This window comes from Passer montanus, unplaced genomic scaffold (assembly GCF_014805655.1).
Source record: "Passer montanus isolate IOZ18808 unplaced genomic scaffold, ASM1480565v1 scaffold7, whole genome shotgun sequence".
Lineage (NCBI taxonomy): Eukaryota > Metazoa > Chordata > Aves > Passeriformes > Passeridae > Passer > Passer montanus.
In genome coordinates this window covers 16,319,983-16,339,765 of record NW_024372147.1, presented here as the reverse complement: position 1 = coordinate 16,339,765, position 19,783 = coordinate 16,319,983, and the positions used below count along the sequence as shown (strand labels likewise).

Below are 19,783 nucleotides of genomic sequence, written 5' to 3'. Positions count from 1 at the left end.
TCTTCATCTATCAATACTGAATTGGCTCTCTCAGAAACTGAAGGAGCATCTTACCTGAATTGGGTATTGTGTCAGTCTCATGGGCCCAACTTGTACTTCTGCAGTTGAAGCCTGCTAAAGAAGAGAAATACAGATTTTTTTTTTCAGTCTGGTTCTTAAGAAGGTAGCATTTTACATACAAGAATTAAAGATCAAACAGAACCATGAAAGACACTAAAAAGCACACTGGCATATGAATAGCAGCCTTAATTTTGTTACTTTGAAGTACATCCTTCATGAACATCTTTACCAAATTCCTATTTTTGTTTTACTTGTCTGTAAGTTAAAAATGGTAGGGTTTTAAATAAGGGAGCGAGAAGTACACACTTCCTTCTCCCTCTTTCCCCAACAGAGTACTTAGGTTACATAGAAGGACTTGTTTTTACTGGAGACTACAGAAAGCTATTTATCTTTGGCCGAAAGTTATTAATTAGAATGTAATACTGAACTTTTCTTAAAGGTCTTGTGACATATTCTAAATAATAATGTTTTAATGGGATTGATAGGGAAAGAAATGACTTCTGAGAAAAGCGAACTTGTTTGGGTTGCAGATTGAAAGTTGTTTTCCAGAACCATAGCCTTCAGTTTTCAGGCAAAAATATCACTGCCATGTGAGCCATGACATTTTCAGAAGACATGATAGCACATCATAATTTAAACCTGCTGCAAGAAAGCCAGTACATGTGGGCTGTGGCTGCTTTGTTTGTTATACTTCTTAGGAGCTGGACTATGTTAATACTTTTTGTGTCTTGATACATTTCAGTACACTTCTCCTGCACACTACTGATTTGTTTCACTTCAGACCATTAGCTACAGAAGGTTGTTAAGCAACAGAACAATACATATGCCCTCACACAGGTACACGTGCTTAACGAGAAGAGTCTTTAAACCCTTAAAATGTTAATGCATATGGAGAATTAGCTGCAAGTTGCCAATCTTCAAAAGGGCAGATTCCTTGCTTTCGTGGTCACCAGTAACCCCAGGTGCCCCAGGTGTAGATGAGTTAAAGCAACCACCCTCCAAGACACATAATCTGACCAAAACCCTAATTTTTAGGCAGATTCCCAAGGCCATTCCCTGGCACACAGGAATGCTGGCAAATGCCTATTTCTGTGGCATTTTTCTCTGTGGTGCTCATTAGTCTGAACCTTTTATGCAGGCAATACCTAATCCTTAAAAAAATGTATTTTTCAAAGGAATGTGTATAAACATTTAAAATAGATGAAGTTCCTGGTATTCTACTCTTTTCTTTAGAGAATACAATACTGTGTTAAGCATTAACAGCCTTGCCTGCACATGAGACAGTGGCATTATGTATAGCTACATCTGACACGCTGGACTTTCATGCACCACTGCGCATCGATTCTTCTCAGCCCAACAACATACGTCAGAAGGTGGTAACGGGCAGCACTCCAAAAGATTAAACTACAAAGCCTGCCACTGTTTTCCAAAGCAAAAACTGCCCCCAATATAAGTGTAGTTAACCTCTCCTTTTCTCACAGAAAAGCTTCACTTCCCACTTGAGCTCCTGCTGTAGCAGAATGTAGCTTAGTGCCAGTAATCATATCTGAACAGAAATGGAAGTTAGCACCCATCATCAACCATGAGTTAAGAGTAAGTTAAAGAAAAAATCCCCTGAAAGCTCACAGCTCCTATTCCCCCCAACCAAAAGAGAAAAACAGCACATTCACACTCCAATGGTATTCAATAGGAAACTCTTTAATAAATCTTTTATCATCATACACTTTGATTTAAAAACAAAGTTTTGAAGTGATATCATTAGACAAATCTGTAAGACTACACAACAGACTTCAGTCAGTCCCACAGTAAAAGCATGTTTTTTGACAACACATAGCTCAAACTGTCTCAGAAGGCATGGATCAAAAGCATGAGACTCTTCAACAAAAGAAGAATACAGACACATCCATGTGTGTTTGGACACAGATATGTATTTTATTCTCCATTTATTAATGCCAGGGAAATATCAGGGAACTCACATTGTAAATGAAGGCCTTCCACTTTCTACTGCTTCAGAAGATATCCAGCGTTAGCCACTCTGTATTGTCAAAAATGGAATAACTGTGTCCAAGACACAGATCAATGCAGGCAAGTCTATCAAGTCCTTTACAGAGATTACTTTATGGATTAGCCACTTTTCTTATCCTGTTTATTTTAAAACAACAGCAACAAAATAATCCACTCACTCAGACTCTGACTCAGAGTTTTTCTCCCGGTTGTTTCTGTGTCAGCCTCATGAATGAATAGAAAACACTTGAATAGAAGGACAAAAAAAAATCAGAGTCTTTCTCTTCCTCCCTTCCTTCCAGATTCAGGGTGCTCTTGCCTTTTCTAACAGCAGAAAACTAGGTGAAAATTAGAAAATCGGAGACTCCTGATGTAGGTGAACGTGTCCCTGTCCTGCTCATTGCAGACTTGGCGGGGTCAGAGCCACAGAGAGATGCAGAATAGATGCTATTCTATCTGATAGATTGCTATGTATAGTCTTTGAGTTCCTAAAATGCTCAACTTCATTACTTATACAATGCACGGAAACAAATGGGACAAATTAAGGTTGGTAATGAACCTGAATATGGGAAGGATAAATAAACCTCATTAGATATAGCAAAAACTATGTCTGACATCCTCCTTTCTGATCTTTAAGTTCTGAGTCTTGTTTCACAACCTGAATCAGACTTGTGGATTTATATGCCCAAACTGCTGTGGATATAAGTGACTGACTCACTTTTCTCTGTCAATCTCAGCTAAAGGAGGCAGCAAAAATAATGACATGTGTGCCTGGCCTTCACAAATGTCCTACAGATCTCTCACTGGCCTGAAGGAACTAATTCCACATCTTCTGAACTCCCAGAAGAGTCTGACCATGTGGACATTGTGTATTAGTGATACCATGACCATACCTCTGTTCATTTCCTCACTTAAGTAAATATCACATTGCTGATGATTTCCAATTTAAATAAAGCTCTCATTATTTGACTGACTGCCAGGAAGGACTGCTAATAGATCTGCAACCTAAATCAATTAGTGTAGTATCTCATAACAGACTTTTCTGGTAAAACATGCAGAGACAAGCCTGATTCCAAAGAGGCGAGTGAGAAAACCCCTAATTTCAGTAAGCAGAGGAAAGAGACACTGTATTGAAAGCAAAGAAATAACACCTAGAAATAATAATGACATAAAACCAGTGGAAGAAAGTTTGTTTTAACATTTTTAACTGCCCAATATTATTTTCAGTATCACTGTAATCTCCTAAGCAATCTCCCCAGAAATCAGCTATGAAACAAATAATTAGACAACGTCAATAGCACTTTCTTAGCTCTTATGCTTTTTTGCAAAACAGTGATCACCAATTACCTTACTATCATAGCAGTGCCATTAAGCAAAATGCATTCCTACGTCATTGAATTTTCACCTTTTTAAGTCATCAGTAAAAAAGACTTTACCCCAGTAAAGGCTGCAGACCTACAGCCCATGCAGTTTATGAATCATCAATAATTACCAACACGCCACTGTAATTAGTATAGACTAATTAGTACAGCAAAATCTTCTTGCTTAATTCTGTGCTGCTTCAGAGTAACAATAGCAGCCAGAGTGAACCAAGCAGGGATGCAAAGGTGTTGGTGAATTTGGCCTCTTGAAAAGGCTCAGGAGGGATGTGCCAGTTGAGAAGCAACAAGCAACAAGATGTCAAGGTCCCTCTGGACACCTTTTTGCCCTGAAGGCTCCCTGCCCTCTTCCCTTTCTCTTTCACTAGTGCATCCCTTCATTCAGCTTTGCAATGTTTTCAGACATCTGTCCCTTTGGTTTTGCAAGCCAGTAACAGCAATCTCTTTTTGACCCAGCTTTCACCTCAGCCTTGTGCTCCCCTGGCTGCATCTTTGCCAGGGCTCTTTTGCACTTCCCTCCAGCTCAGTTTCCTCTATCCTCACTGCTGGTGAAGATTGACACTTCAGCCTGTTCTTTGGCTATTGGAATTTTCATGTTTGAATGTAACATTATTTTCAACCTCAAGTCCCTTGGTTTTTGGGTTTTTCTCCTGGTCCAACTGCAGTCCACAGACATGTATGACTTCAACCCTGGACTTAGTCTTGCACGAATTTCCTTACAAAACACAGGGCCAAGAGCTGTTGTCCAACACTCTTGGCCTGGAGCTGGTGTCCTGCACTTCTGCCTGCTACAGCACACCAGACAAGGATGCCCATCTCCCCTTCTGCTGTTCAGCAAAGCTACACTTCTCTGTTCTTCCCCCTTTTTTTTTCTTTGTCCTGTCTTCCTTAATAGAACTATATCACAATCTTTCTCCTCTTTTAGTTTTTTTCACTTCTGATCCATCCACTTCCACAGGCATTTTTGTATAGTTTAACACTAGGCCACTCGTTCTCTGTTTGGAGTCTCTCCCTCTTTGTCAGCTTCTACAGTTACAGAGAATATCACTTGACCTGTTTAGCAATTTGTGTTTATAAAGAAGGGGCAGATTTATGCGAGAAAACTGGAGAGCTCTTTTCACCTCTGAGTCAAAAAGGCCCTAAATGATAATTTGGCAAAGGCTGGGAGACTAAAGATGAATCACTCTTAGAGAACATACTCATACTGCTGGAGCTTGGTCCCGAGCTAGATGGTTTTTGTGGTCTGACCTCCCCAGCTTTTTCAGGCACCATCTTTCCCTGCCTCACTCATTTGCCTGACTGACTCTTTATCCTCTCCACCCACCAGAACAGCTACTGCCCCAGTAACTACAGCAACTCTCTTTCAGGAAAGACGGCTCTCTCCCACCTTGTTGCCAAATTCTGTTGGGTTTTTTAGTTGTTGTTTTTACTTATTCCCCCGTCAGATTCTCCCTGCTGTGGTTTCCAGTTGACTTTTACATCTGCTTGCTGACCTGCTCGTCCCCTTCATTTTCCTCACCCCCACTAGAGGGCTGCCAACTCACTGTGCTCCACCAGCTCTCCCCTCTTGCCAGACGACTGCCACTTTTCCACGGAGTCCAGAGGAGCATTAGGTAGCTGATAGCTCAACTCTGAAGTTAATGCAAGGTCATGCTATTTTATTTTCTGAAAACAATGATCAAACACATATACCACTCAGAAAAAATATAGTTTTATCACTGCTGGTTCAGCCACTGCAGTCTCTGCAAGCACTCCTAAGAGAAGTCTGACCCATGAGATATGTAGGTAAAAAATACACACATGCATTTGGAAGTGGTGGCCTGTTAACAATATTTGTGACAACACACACTGAGGCATACAGCATAAAAATACTACATCCACAGGCAACACACGGGACCCCAAATCCACAAGACCTGTAGGTTTGGCAGGGTCTGCTTGTAGCTCAAGGGTAGAGTTCACAAACCTGCATCTGGTTCTTTTGCCTCAAAAGCAATTGGGCTGAGGCCACATCAATACCCCCCGTTAAAGCTAGGTCACTGCATGCAAGAGAATTAGATATTTACGAGGGAGCAGAACAAAGTCAAGAGAAAGAAGAGCCCCTCCTTCCATGACTGCTTTCACCTCTGGGTGATGAAATTCAGCTCCTCTTGCAAACTCTCACAACCATGACCTTTGAGCTCCTTTTCTGCAGTGACCTGTGTCTGAAAAGGAGCATTAAGCCCTAACTTTCTTTCCCACCTCCTTCTTCCCCACCAACCTTGTCTTCACCAGGTGGGAGAGCACTCCTTTAGGAGTGAAGCATTTGAAACCAAGCATGGCTAGGCACAGAATATCACATATCAGATCCACCAGCCCACTGCCGTCCCTGCATTTCTCCTGTGCTCTGAATACCAGCCTGACTGGGTTCCTGAGTGGACCTGCCACAGAGATGCCTCTGTCTGCAAACTCTGCATGTTCTTCAGTGTGAGCCATATGCCAAGACACCATATCTTAGTAGAGATAAGATGGTCACCAGTGCTGGAGATAAGCAGAAGCCCTCATAAAAACTTCAAATAAAAGATCAAATGCCAAAAATTGAATTTCTGTGAATTACATAGTTGGTAATATAATTAACATCTAAGTTGGTTTGAGTTTTTTTGTATTTCATTCTCAGAGTCCACTTCTCCTTTGCACAAACTCCTTTGGTGGAAAGCTGAGAAGTTTTGTCTCACAATCAGCTTCAGGAACAGATGTTAAGATTTCTTTCTTCCTTCATTCTCATTCCTCTCTATATGGTTTCCTGGCTTGTGTTTCAAATAAGAAATTAGAAAAAAATAAGTAGTCAAAACCACAGATCTGTTTCTTCTCTATTTCTCACTCCTTTTTTTGTGCCCAGGACATAAATCATCCATTTTAAAGCAACTAGAGTCCATAGTGCTCATATAATCTTGATGTTTCAATTTAAAATCAATGTTAAAGGAAGAAAAGCAAACCAGGGGGATGCATGTAAACCTCTGAAAGACATGGCAAAGAGAGAGAGAGAAACAAAAGGCAGTTAGCACCATCAGGTCACAAGTAGTGGATCACCCTAAGGAAAACAAAAATTAAGAAATTAATATCAATGTCCAGTTGATAGAGATTTTAGATGACTTCTTGAACAAGCAAGCTGACACTTGCTCACTTACTATTGTAAACTAATCCTATGACACTTGCTATTGTAAAATATACCTATGAGGTTTAAGATAATAAATGTGTATCTGATATAAAATGATAACTGAAGAAAGAATATTATTTATGGCTTTTTGCATTCTGTTCACAGTTTGGTAGCAGCTTCCTTGTGAACACATTATCATAATAGGACAATAGAACAAACAAGCAGAAAAGACACTAGTTCAGCCATTATGGTACTACATTTGGCATACAAACTACCACTGTTGACCAGTCCTCAATTCTGCTCACAGCAGCAGCTACTCTGAGACCTTTCAAGGCTGCAAAAGACTCAGAAACTCTCTATCCACAGAGGGTAGTCCACATCCCATTTATTCCTGTAATTTGCAGATTAGAGCTTTCAACAGCATCTGGAAGCAGTCCTGCAGTTTGTACCCACAATTTCTCACCATGCACATTTTTCTTACACAGATTCAAGGATCATGATCTACTATTAGGATCACTACCAAAATTCTGGTTCTCAGTATCAACATAGAATAAATCTGGTATAAGACACACAGTTGGTTGAACACATTTGAGTACGATGATCCTTAAAAAAACCCCAAAAATCTCTAGGGAGATTTCTAAACACATTCCCAGTTTCAAAAATCCTGTGAGGAGCAATGAAAAAAAATTGGTCAAACCAACCACTCTTGGTCCAACATCCTGTCTTTGGAAGTGGCCAAATGCAGATGGAAAACTGGAAAATGCAAAAGCAGGACAAGCATAGAGTGACACTGTCCCTTATACCACCTAACCTTGTTTTTAGAGCTTGTCTTAGCTTATGCTTTTCTGCTCAAAAAGCAACAGGACATGTAAATTAAGATCATCCCTTTCTTCACTGACCATGTAGCGTGTCTCAAAACTCACAGCACTGGGAAATTTCCTCCCCTTCCCCCAGATATTGGGAACATGAATAAGAAGAAGGGTTTGGCTAATGGCTCGAGATGTTCACTGAAACTCCAATGAATAAAGAATCACAAAAATTTTGGTGTGAGGGGACCCCTGAAAGCCATCTGGTCCCTTCAAGTGTGCAGTTGCAATGCTTGATCAGGTCAGCCATGGCTTTGCCTATCCCTTGTCACTCTGGCTGCTGCTCAGCAATCACATTCCAGCCTGTACTGATAAGACAGGAAGTAAAATCCATTTTCTGGACAAGTGCTTTAATTTCCTAACTACTATGTTACAGTTCTGGAAGGAAAAACAACTACAGAATGCATCAAGCTTATTTTGAATACTTTTGCCTTTATCAATAGAAGTTTCTCTGCAAGTATATTTATTTTGTTAGCACACAAATTTCACTTCACTGAATACGCTTGGCAAGTAAGTTATGTTAATGCCCTTGCAGTGTGAAGAGGTGAAGGGAAAACAAACTTTTACAAACATCTGTCAAAGAGAACAGAATATGTCCAGACTTATGGATCTTGGCATGGTGAGACTTCTTTCTGTAAATCTGTCTGTCATTACTGTTCATTCTCAGCTTTGCAGAAGCATGAGTCACACACATTACTGGGGAATCCGATCAAATTTCTTTACCTTAGGGAAAAACACACCAGCTGAGACTGAGCTGTTTCAAAAATACATGCACTGGTGTCTGGGAGAGAGCAAAATCCAAGACTATAGATACAGAGAGTTATAGAAGTTAATTGTATTTTTGTATTTGTATGTTGAGGTAGTCAAAAAAGCAACCAGTGTGAGGAGAGCAACAGGGATCCAAACAAAAAAAACTTTATACTACCATGTAAATTTATGGTGAACCAACACTTTCAATGTTGTACATAATCTTTTGCTTTCCTTGAGATCAATTAATAAAAACTAGAAAAAGTGAAGAGAAAGCAACAAGAATAATAATGACATTTCAAGAATCTTAGGCTGCTTCTTCTAGGAAGAGAGCTTCCTAAGGAACTGAACAGGTACCTATGAAATCAGGAGCAGCATAGAGCAGAATGAAGAATGACTCACCAAGAGTATTCCCAACACAAGAAATTTGATGCTTGCACTTAGAGCAGGCCACTGGAAGGGGCATTGTTAAAAGAGCAGTTAAACAAAACTCACCAAAGGTAGGCCCCTGTGCTGCTGCAGAACACATCAGTAGGAACATAACCTCAACTCACAGGCCTTTCAGTTATAAGTTAAGAGAGGCCCAGGGAGTGATCCCTCTCCATCTGCCCTCTTTTCTCTCTGTTCCTAAGGCTCTTTACACTTGCCCAAGACAAGGTAACAGGCAGACAGGCTTATGGTTTAATACAATAGATCAATTCTTGGGCATGGCTGTTAAAATTGATAGAAAAACCCCAAGAAGTGAGTTTCAGTACTGGATATTTCAGATAATAAAACCATAGAAATATGAACAGAAACAGATAGAACATAATTTGCAGGAAGATATTAGCTAAATAGTCATGACAGTCTTCCATCACCTCTTGGCCTAGGTAAATACTCATAACTTGTGATGTGTACTGCTAATCTGCAATCAAACAATCATTTTAAAATGCAAAATTTACGTTGCCTTCCAAACACTGATTAAGAAAAAGCATCTGGAAGTTACCTACATACACTTGAGTTACCTACCTCAGTTAATTTAATGTTACTCTTCCAGTAGTAAAACCTGAAAAATGTAGTTGTCTTGGCTTTTGCTGTTTAGAATAGACTATTTAGCATTTTACTGAAAATAAACAAAATCACTAAGATTATGCCCCTTGACAGTGTGAGAGCAGTCAGAAGCAGCACCTGAAATCCTGGTGTGCAAGTGCACATGTAGGTAATTATGGACTCTATCACAAAGGTTAAAAGGGAAAAAAAAAATTGACTCAAGGTATGTGCTGTGGTGTCATGGTTTGACACTGGCCAAATGCCAGGCACCCATGAAAACCTCTCATTCACCCTCCCTGCTACAGCTGGACAGAAGAGAGAAAATTTCATGAAGTGTTTATGAGCTGAGATAATGACCAGGAGAAAACACTCTGAGGGCAAAATAGTCTAAAATTAAAGATATCGAGTTTATTATTAACAAAATCAGGGTAGGATAATAAGAAGTAAAAACAAGCCCTTAAGGAACACCTTTTCCCCCCAACCCCTCCCTCCTTCCCACTGACAGCACAGGGAGACAGGGCGTGGGGATTTTGGTCAGTTCATCACCCGAGGTTTTCTTCTGCTGCTCAGGAGAGGAGTCCTTCCCCTGTGAGGCCGTGGGGTCCCTCCCACAGGACACGGTTCTCTGTGAACTTCCCCAGCATGGTTCCAATCTCATGAGCAGCAGTTCTCCCAAACTGCTGTGGCATGATCACTCTTCCACAGGGTGCAGTCCTCCCAGGACAGGCTGCTCCAGCCTGGAAGCAGGGCCCCCTCTCTCCATAGAGTCTCCCACTGGACCACAGCCTCCTCCAGGCATCCACCCGCTCCAGCATGGGCAGCTCCCCCACGGGCTGTGGGTGGATCTCTGCATCCCCCGTGGATCCCCATGGGCTGCAGGGGCACAGCTGCTTCACCCTGGTCTCACCACAGCCTGCAGAGGAATCTCGGCCCCAGTGCCTGGAGCACCTCCTGCCCTCCTTCCCCCCTGCCCTTGGAGTCTCCATGTTGTTTCCCTCACATGTTCTCACCTCCTCCTCTTCTCTGGCTAGGAAAAATTGTGCCCACTTTGTTGTTTTTTTTTTCTTCTTAATTATGTTATCACAGAGACATTACCAACATCTCTAACTGGTCCAGGTTGGCCAGCAGCATGTCCATCCTCAGAGCCATCAGGGACTGGTTCTGCCAGACATGGTGGAAGCTTCTGGCAGCTTCTCACAGAAGCCACCTCTGTGGCCCCCACTACAAAAACCAGGCCACGCAAAACCAACATGTGTGTTTTTGCTCTACCATTTCTCCAACACTATTCACTGAAGATACTACTAACACCAGCCCTAGGCTGCTTCTTCAGGATGGATGTCACCATCAGAGCGTTGGCTTTTTATTACCCTCTCTTACTTCTTCTCTTGGGTGGGCATTGCTGGAATGATTTTTTTCCTGGTTCAAAGAGGTCTGTTCCTATCTTCTTTTGCCAGCTCCTGAAAGCTACCTACATACTATCTCAGCCTAAAACCTCTACAAACCACTATACTCCTCTTGCTGGAACAAAAAAGAAAAAAAGCAAAAAAAAACACCAACAAAACCCTGAACAAGCATGTTCTGATGAGAGTGAGTCATTTATTGAAGTTTTCTGAATTGTCTTGCAGTTAGAAAAAAACCCTCAGCATTGAACTTTGATCTACATTTTACAAAACCAAAATAAACTCCAGTGAAGAACAGGACATTGTACATAAAGGACAGATACATGTCCTTTGAAAACATAATGTTCTCTCCTCCCTGCTCCTTCACACTGTCAGAGAGCATTTGTTTTGCAGCACTTCTGTCTTGACTGTTGAATTTGGGAGCAAGCAATGGAAAACAACTAGTTTGGCTTTTCATGAAAACATTAGCATCCACAAGATATGTCTTAGAATTATGCCTAGGAACTCTACTGAAAATATCCCAAAACCTCCACAAAATAAAAAACCCAACAACACACAAATTGCAAATTCACAGTACAAATACCAATAAAACAAAAATTAAATCTTCCCAAGTTTATAGGATAACAGACACCTATGGACATTTTTCTCATTACAGTCTAACACTGACTTTAAAATCCAAAACAAGCATTTCAATATGTGTCAAAATTAACTATTTTGCCATTGACCCTTTATTTAGAAATCCACAAACTGAATTATTCCCAGAGCAGACCCTACCACCTCATGTATCAGAAGTGATGCTGTCTCCTGCAACAAAGCCTCCAGCTTAGCACTGTCTGTTATTGTGCAACTACAAATTATCAACATGAAAGTCTGTGCCATGTCTCACACTAAAAATTGTGCAGACGATAAAAATTAAAGCCAAATTCTCATCAAAATAAACAGCTCCAAGGCTCTTATGCTGACTGAATAATTCATGAACACATTTAATTCAGTCCAAGTTTCTATTCTAGCTTTGACAAAGCCACTGCAACTAATCATTTTATTTGAGACAGCAGCAGTCATGTCTCAAATACTCCAAGACTGATATCCAGATATCACACTCCGTGATATGCACAGTGCTTTGCCCACTTGTGAGTCATCAAACTCAGCCACAATAGATGTTACCCAAACCCAGCATTTCCACCCTCCGTGTTTTGTCGCCCAAGACCAAAGTGTTTACAAAGGTTGTCTCACCTATTTTACAATTCTCAAAGCCAAAAGACTTTAATAATAGGACACATGGGCTGAGTGATCCTACAAGCCCTACCCAAACAGACATGAAGAGTGAGGAAGAGTAGGAGTATTTATACAAGGTAGGTATAAGTGACACACATGAAGTGGTAGAGAAAGGGGAAGCTCTGACACAGAGGAACAGAGAAGCAGGTGTTAGATGCACCTGAAGAATTCATACCTCGCAGAAACATCAAATACTCTGATGAAACTTAGTTACCCAGTCTTACAAACTTGAATGCAGTCATGAAAATTTGACTGCCATTATTCTATTCATATAAAGGCAGGTAGGATAAGCAGCTGATTTTAGGATTTAACTTTTGCATACGGCTGCAATCCAAATAAGCTCTGCAAAAGCATGCAAAGAAGGCATACAATAGACCTTCACCTGGTCTGCTGAAGCAGTGCAAATTATTACTTACACAATAAGCAATAATAATTTTGGTATTACTTATCACTACTTACACAGTGTGTGTGTGTGAAATGAAAAGCTTTCTGGAAAAAGTATTTTTTTTGACATTTTGTTCCAGTCTTACCAAGGAGAAGTGCTATTAAATTAAGTGCCACGGTTCAGACCCAGCATTACAAGACTCATGCAAATGTTCTACAGAGACCTCTTACTGCTACTCCAGTTTTTATGTACTGACATATCTTTGAACACAATATAGTCATTTTTGTCTACCATTAGGATTGCCCATTATGAGGATGTAATTATGCCTCTTACTAACAACACATTACTGAGAAGAGAAAAAATAATTGCACACACAGGGAAGCATGACCCCCTTGCAAATGTCTTCCCAATAAATTTTCTCCCATGGCTTCTGCACATGCACAGCATGAACTTCCACCCTTAAGAATCAAAAGCGGAAGTTCTGCCTGCTATGTGCAATGTTAACTGCCAAATTTTCTCTCCCCAAAGAAGAATTGCAATTGCCTAGTTTCAATGCACCTTATACTGCAGAAGCTGAACCCAGCTCAGCAATTGTTTAATTCTATTTTATGAGCAACGTTTCTGGAGACGAAAAGGGCTTCTTGTACAGTTAAAGGAATCACAGCCCAAATGTTCAGGATTTCACTGAATTAAGCCCTTACTAAGCAATAGGAACTATATACCTGCCATGAACTGTGGAATCCAGCCCCTGAAAGCCATCAAATATTTTAGTTTCAATTCACAGCCAAACATTTTTACCACCACAGACTTTATAAGACATGATGTCTTCACTTCAGTGGGTTAGACCCTGTATCATTCAACTCCAATGAATAACTGCTTATGCATAAATTATTCACGTTGTTACACTACAGTCCATGAGATTACAACAGAAAAAGCTATTGCTGAGTTTTCCCTTATATACGTCTCTCATATATCTCTTTATTTTACAGCTATCTTTGGAGGCACTCTGCAGGGGAATATGTTGTATTCCCTGTCAATACTGTACTTATTACAAGTGCATGTCACAAGACAGGAAACAGTAACTTCTGTAAGTTTCTTACTGGGTCCCATTCAGTTTTCAAAGAAGTTAAGAAATATTTGTCATAAACTGAGGGAAAGGAGATGCCAAGAGAGCAGGTAAAGTGCTTTCAGGCCACTTGTACTACTCTGTATCACTCTGTGACAGAGTTCTATGGAAGAACAAAAAACATTGAGATATATTGAACAAAAGATGCAATACAATATAATTTTATAAAGCATACAGGGTCACTCTAAAATGAGTGCAGATAAAACCATATTTGAAATAATATAATATTTAAATAGTTATATAAAAATATATAAACCCATATAAAATCATACATTTTCAAGAGAAATAATTTAATAAACTAGTCCTGTTCAAGACTGCTGAAAAGGGTTTGTTGGATGCCGCAGGCAAAGCTATTAAAAAAAACTGGAGGAAAAAGCCAGCTGCAAGATAGATAGGGTAGCAGAGAGCCTTGACTGCAGGAGTCATAGAAATGAGGTGAAATTAGAACAATACAAAGAGCTATGTTGCTATCTGTTAGAAGTTTCTTAGCTGAATACAACAGAAAAAGCAGACATGACAGCTTAGGACTCCCATCAGTAAATCAGAGACCAGAAATAAACTTTTTCAAGGCTTTGATGAAACTGAAGGGGATACAGGAGGTGGCTTCCAACAATTGCAAGGGCCAGCTCTCTGATCCAAGAGTCCAGAATTTACATTTTACTTCACATAGCAAGTTGCTGTTAAAGGTCAAATGCTTTCCCAAAAGCAAATAAGAGATTTTGGGCTGGGAGGCCTTCTCCTCTGTAACAAAATGTTTGTAATTGTTACAGTCAAAGAACATAAAAAGTTCATTTCTGGGGACATACAGAACACTCTGACTTGCTCACTAGTCCCACCTGTAAAAACCTGTGGTGAAGAGGTAATGCAGATTGCTGGATCCTCACACTGACTAACAAAAGAGCATGCCATACCCTTTCAGTTTTGGCATTGCAAATATATCATTACTAGTCCTCACAGAATTTAGACCTCAAGTCTTCAGATCTATATAAAATTATTTAAACAATGAATTTTCACATATGCAGTACTTGGAGAAATCCTATTTTCCCCTTTTATACCTCAATGGCATGGAGCTAACCAACTGCTCCAAATTTTGCTGCCAGACATGTGTCATAACCACCCCAGGGCTATTTTAGACTTCTGGGTGCAATGACCCTGTGAAAAAGTTAAGTCAAATGGGTGCTCTGGTTTTTCCAGTCAAGCTGGATTGTTCTACTTGTGCCCCTAAATATTTTGCTAAGTCAGGCTTCAATGAAGATCAGGATTGCAAAGACATAACAGCTGCAGAGGGTCATATCAAGCCACCAAACTAACATCATGTCTCTGAGAATGGTCAACACAGGATAATTTGTACCAGACCAATGTAAGCACGTGTGACACCTCCCACATCCATTCCCTACTGAAGGCCTTAGACATTTCCAAAACACACAGGAGTAATTTTTACTTATAAATCTTCCCAAAAAAGCTCTTTTGCTTATTTTTGTACTGTTGCTGGGAACTCTTGCTATGTGCACCATGGAACACTACCTCCTTTTTTATATATAGCTGAGAAGCACAGCACAGTCTGACACATTCTGTAATTTGCAGTCATTATGTTTTTCATAGAGACCACCACATTACAGATACAGATTATTCAGAAAACTTTCATTAAAAATAAAGCAAAGATATTTTTAAGTCTTCTAGGTGGATATAATTGTATTTTCAAAGCTGGTGTGAATCAACATACCCTGAATCCACAGTAGGTCTGAGACAACAGCTCTGATAGTCCTAAAGGCAATTTTACAGTCAGCATGGTGGACTTACCATGCAGACAGATCTGTTCTGAAATGGGAATTTGCCTTGTGTACTCTAAAAAACAAGTGGCCTTGACACACCACTGCAGTAGGTATGAATCTGCAGTAGGTCAGAGACAACAACTCTGATAGACTTAAAGCAAATTTTACAGTCAGCATGGTGTACTTACCATGCAGAGAGATCTGTTCTGAAATGGGGATTTGTCTTGTGTACTCTAGAGGACAAGTGCAGGTGTCAGGAAAAGAACCCCCACAAAAGTTATCAGAAAGATGAGAAAGAAGGTGAGAAGTAATTTTGCTAGTGATGAGAACTATGGGGAGGTTATAGGAATGTGCACTGCTGACCCATTTCAGCATCAATTTTTAAGAAAATGTGTATTGAGTACAAACAAAATGCTGAGAAAATACCATTTCCCCATAAGAGTCTGAAGGGCTGGCTTATGCTTAATAGTTCATGGTATGGAAGTTTCTTGTGTTTCAATTCCCCTTGCAGCTCCAACAGAGACATACATATATCCATATGTATGTCCCATAAAAGTTTAAATGAAATGTCTTTGTATTAACTGGCTTTTTTTATATTTCACTTCATTAAAACAATACTCCAAAAATATACTTTGCCATTAAAAATAAAGATTAAAAGAAAAGCCATTCTCTAATCTTGCATTCTAATTTCAATAATGATGTATGCAGAGGTATTTTTTTAAATTATTCAGTCAGTTTTACCACATTCAAAATATGATTGCCTCAAAACATTTACCATGAGTAAGCTAAGAAACATATATTTGTAAGTCTACAAAGGCAAGCTAAAGGCAAGGCTAGGCACAGTTCCCTTTTTTTGGGGAGTGGGATCTTCATCTGTGTATTGGAAACTACCCTTCAAGTGGAGTTTGCTCCCACTTGGTCACACTGAGACAACCTCTGTGGTGTTGCAGGAATCCTCATCCCAAAGCAGAAAGTGTCTCCTCAGTGTTCTCTGGGGAGGCAAAAACCACAGCATGAAAGGCATTGGGCCATGTCAGAGCTTGGAACACTGAAATTTCAAACTTTTCCTATAGCAGATCATAAAAGAGTTTACCCTACTTCTGTACATAAGAAAATGCAATAATTTTGTAGTTATTGATCGTGTTACTGCATTGGGAAAATGAAGAAGCCTTACTTATGCTTACAGCAAATAAAAACGATTCCTGCATTTCTTATGCATATTGGTTACTTTGAATTTTCTTTGTTACATGAGATACTTGCCAAAAAGTGCAGTATTTACACAGGTTTAGACACAGGTTTGCACAGTCTTTATTCACATTCAAGTAACTAGATTACACTATGAACACAGCAATTTCACTGATACCCATGACAAATTATTCTATTATCATGGATGACTAGTGAAGAGGTTGTGACTGTACAAATAGGATAAATACACTCTAATTCAAAAATATTTATAAACACATTTAACTACTACTTTAAGGACTGATTCTGAGAAAATGAAACAGCTGCAAGAGTGCCCATCTTATTTAAGATGGCTTGGTTTGCTGATTTTCTATGTTGCTCCTGACAGGTAGACTTGCAGCTGTTCCTACCTGAGATTATTACTTCTCACTGAAATGCATACAGCATGAAGCAGCACAGCAGTCTTCATGAGTTTATATGTACAGCAGAACATACACAACCCACTGTCACACACTTTAACCTTCTGTTGCTGCCAGTAATAACAGGAAAGCATTTCATCCGTGTGCTGCCTCGTATGACCTGGTTCTTCATGAAAAGAAACATAATGACAACAGAACCAGCAACAGCCTACTCATCCACCTCACTTAGTTTCTTTTGACAGATTTGGGATCAGAAGCAAACCGAATAAGAAACCATATTTATTTAAAGATTGATTGCTAAATTCTTCACCTTAGTGCTTCACTTTATCTTTTTCTTCAAAAGGGAATGAAATTCCATTTCCGTATGTGCTCACTGAACACATCTGCAAGCATTAAACACACAGTGGAGCCAAATCTGTAACTACATACAAGATGTTACAGCTGATGGTGAGATGAGTAAATAATCACTTTATTTTTCACCCTGAATATTGATCTAACAATGCAACCTCTGTCCAAGGTGTGAAATACATCATCACAAAAAGTTAAAAAAACCCATGTCAATTACCGAACAAAGAAGAGCAGCATGCACTGCAGTTCCATTTGGGGAGACCTTTTTAGATCTGATCTAGTTGCTCAAGGCACCTACTTCTCCCTTATAATAGTGGCGCAGTTGGGGTGCTTATGCACCTGATCAGGTGCTCTAGTACAAGAGTGGCTAAGTCTCAGCAAGAGCTGTAAGGTCTCAGTCCTATGCTTCCAGCCTCAAAAAGGAACATCACTGGGCTGTAGTTAGGTGTAGTCAGCTGCTGAAGCCTGTATCCATCCTGACAGTGTGCATTCCACAGCTGATGTTGCAGTAATCATTAGCACTCAAGCTTTAGTAACCTAAAGTTGGTTTAAAACTACTGTGGGTATCTCTATGGTAACATGCCTTTGGACCTCTGCACTGCAGCATGAAGTAAAGTTAGCAGTACCACATAGGGAGAAATTTTTCAGCTGGATCCTCCCAGCTAATAGAAGATATTAATGTATTAGAAATAAAGCCTTTTGAAGAAGCAGTAAATCAGGTGAACATTTTTATCAAAGTATAACCAGAATCTCAAACTGACTATAGTAAGTTCTAATGTATGAATAAATGAAACATTTTCCCCAGAATTTTGTAGTTGAAATACTTCTCTTGTTGAATCAAAATTTTCAAGTAAACAGAAAATCCAATTCTTACTAACTTCCTATTAGTAAACAAGTGAGTTGCCAAATGAATTTTGTAAGAAGGCAAGCAGGAAAAAATTGGAAGGAGTTTAGAGAAGATGCACAGAAGGCTCTTCCCTGTTTTACACTTAATTCTGTGATAGGCAGCATGAAGGTACCGTTTTCTGTCACACATTTATGCCATGATTTTTCCTGTCCATGATATGCATATTGATAGTAAAAAAGAAGAGATACCTATATTGTCACATATTAGTCAGTTTAGACAATACTTGGAATAGACAAAGAACAACCCTCCTTCAGAGGGAGGAAGAATGATTGAAGATACTTAGCAGCTGGTAGAAGCAGGCTGTGACCAAAAAGAACCAAGAAATTCACACATTTAAATGTATCCTGCTTTGATCCCATTTTCAGTAATGGCAATACCTGTGCAACTATTCTAAAGGGCAAGAAGAGGGGCAATAAAATAAATAAAATGTATTTTGGGAATAAAGTCAACCAAAAGTGGAAGAAAGATGCCAGTAGATGGCTCACCCAACCTGCAGATGAGAATACAGCAAATATATGTACAAACATACAAAAAAATCTCCCATTGTTCAAAGAAGACAAATTATCCTCTTCCTATGTGTTCACTTCCTCAATCCTATGCTGAAAAAACAGGTGAAAAACAAAAATCCTGTGACAGGGAGAGTGGCAGATCAATGAAAGGAAGCACTGCTGACATCTCCAAGTGATGCAAATCTTGTATACTGCACCAATGCCTGGCCACTTCCTCCTTCACCTACCAAGAAATGTTGAACAGTAATCAGGGAAGAGTTAGGAACAGGCAAACTGGAGCAGCAGCACTGCCCAGCCCAAATATGGCTAAAATAGCTAAGGGCTGTGTAGGAGGTATAATGCCAGCTGTTTTCATCCCTGTTAGCCCCTTAGCCACAAGAGAATGTGTTACAGCCCAGTCCTTTATTCCCATTAAATTAAAAATAAAATGTGGAGAAATTTTCAGAAAATTTGAATAGCCTTTTGCCCACTGCCTATCTAAAAAAAGCCAGATCATCATCTCACTGATGTCAGTGTTATCTTTCCAGATGCAAGATTTGCATTCTAACGTATGGAATAGCGACTTCTGATTTTTTACTACTGGACTATATGTATGCATTTCACATTTCTACACTGGGGCAGGAAGTGCAAAATTATACCAAGTTTTTATGTTGTATCATTAAACATTGTTTTGTACAGTAAACACTGTATTTTAAGATCATTCATTAGATTTTGAAATAAAATGCTTCTTTTTCTTCAGTGATAGGAAATGATACCAAAAAAAAATCAGATGATCAAGGGTCATCCTTTGATGGGCAATCATGTGCATCAGCCATGAAGGAAAACACTATTCTCTGACAAGACTTCACATGTGAGCTACAGAAATACAGCACCTTTTCCAGTTTAAAACTCTCTATAGGTCTGCAGATACTTGCAACTAAATGAAAAACAACAATAAAGCAAACATGAAAGGATGCCCTTAAAGGAGCTACTTCCAGCACAGCAGATTTTTCAAATCTAAGGTGAGGTCACAGATGTCTTATAGCTCCAAAGGGGCAAAAAATGCTTCATCTAAAAATAGCCTCTTGTATAAATGCAGTGGAACCCATGAAAAAGATTCCCTTCTTTGAAGACAGTTCATTACTGAACTCTTTGAACTGTATGGATAGTTCCTAAGCCACTAAAATGCCAGAGGGCCAAGAGAGATCTGTATGTGCATCAGCTGTTCTTGTTCATGTGTACCTGCAAACAGACACCCATTCT

At 39.6% G+C, this 19,783-nt stretch overlaps 1 protein-coding gene across 2 annotated transcripts in view; it reads right to left on the bottom strand.

Moving 5' to 3' along the window:
- PDE8B (phosphodiesterase 8B) overlaps positions 1-19,783 on the bottom strand; it is a 77,923-nt gene that overhangs the window by 42,128 nt on the left and 16,012 nt on the right. For both annotated transcript variants that reach the window (XM_039729614.1, XM_039729613.1), the window contains exon 2: positions 55-114. In XM_039729614.1, the coding sequence (XP_039585548.1) occupies positions 55-114 (60 nt within the window). The remainder of the gene's footprint in view (positions 1-54; positions 115-19,783) is intronic.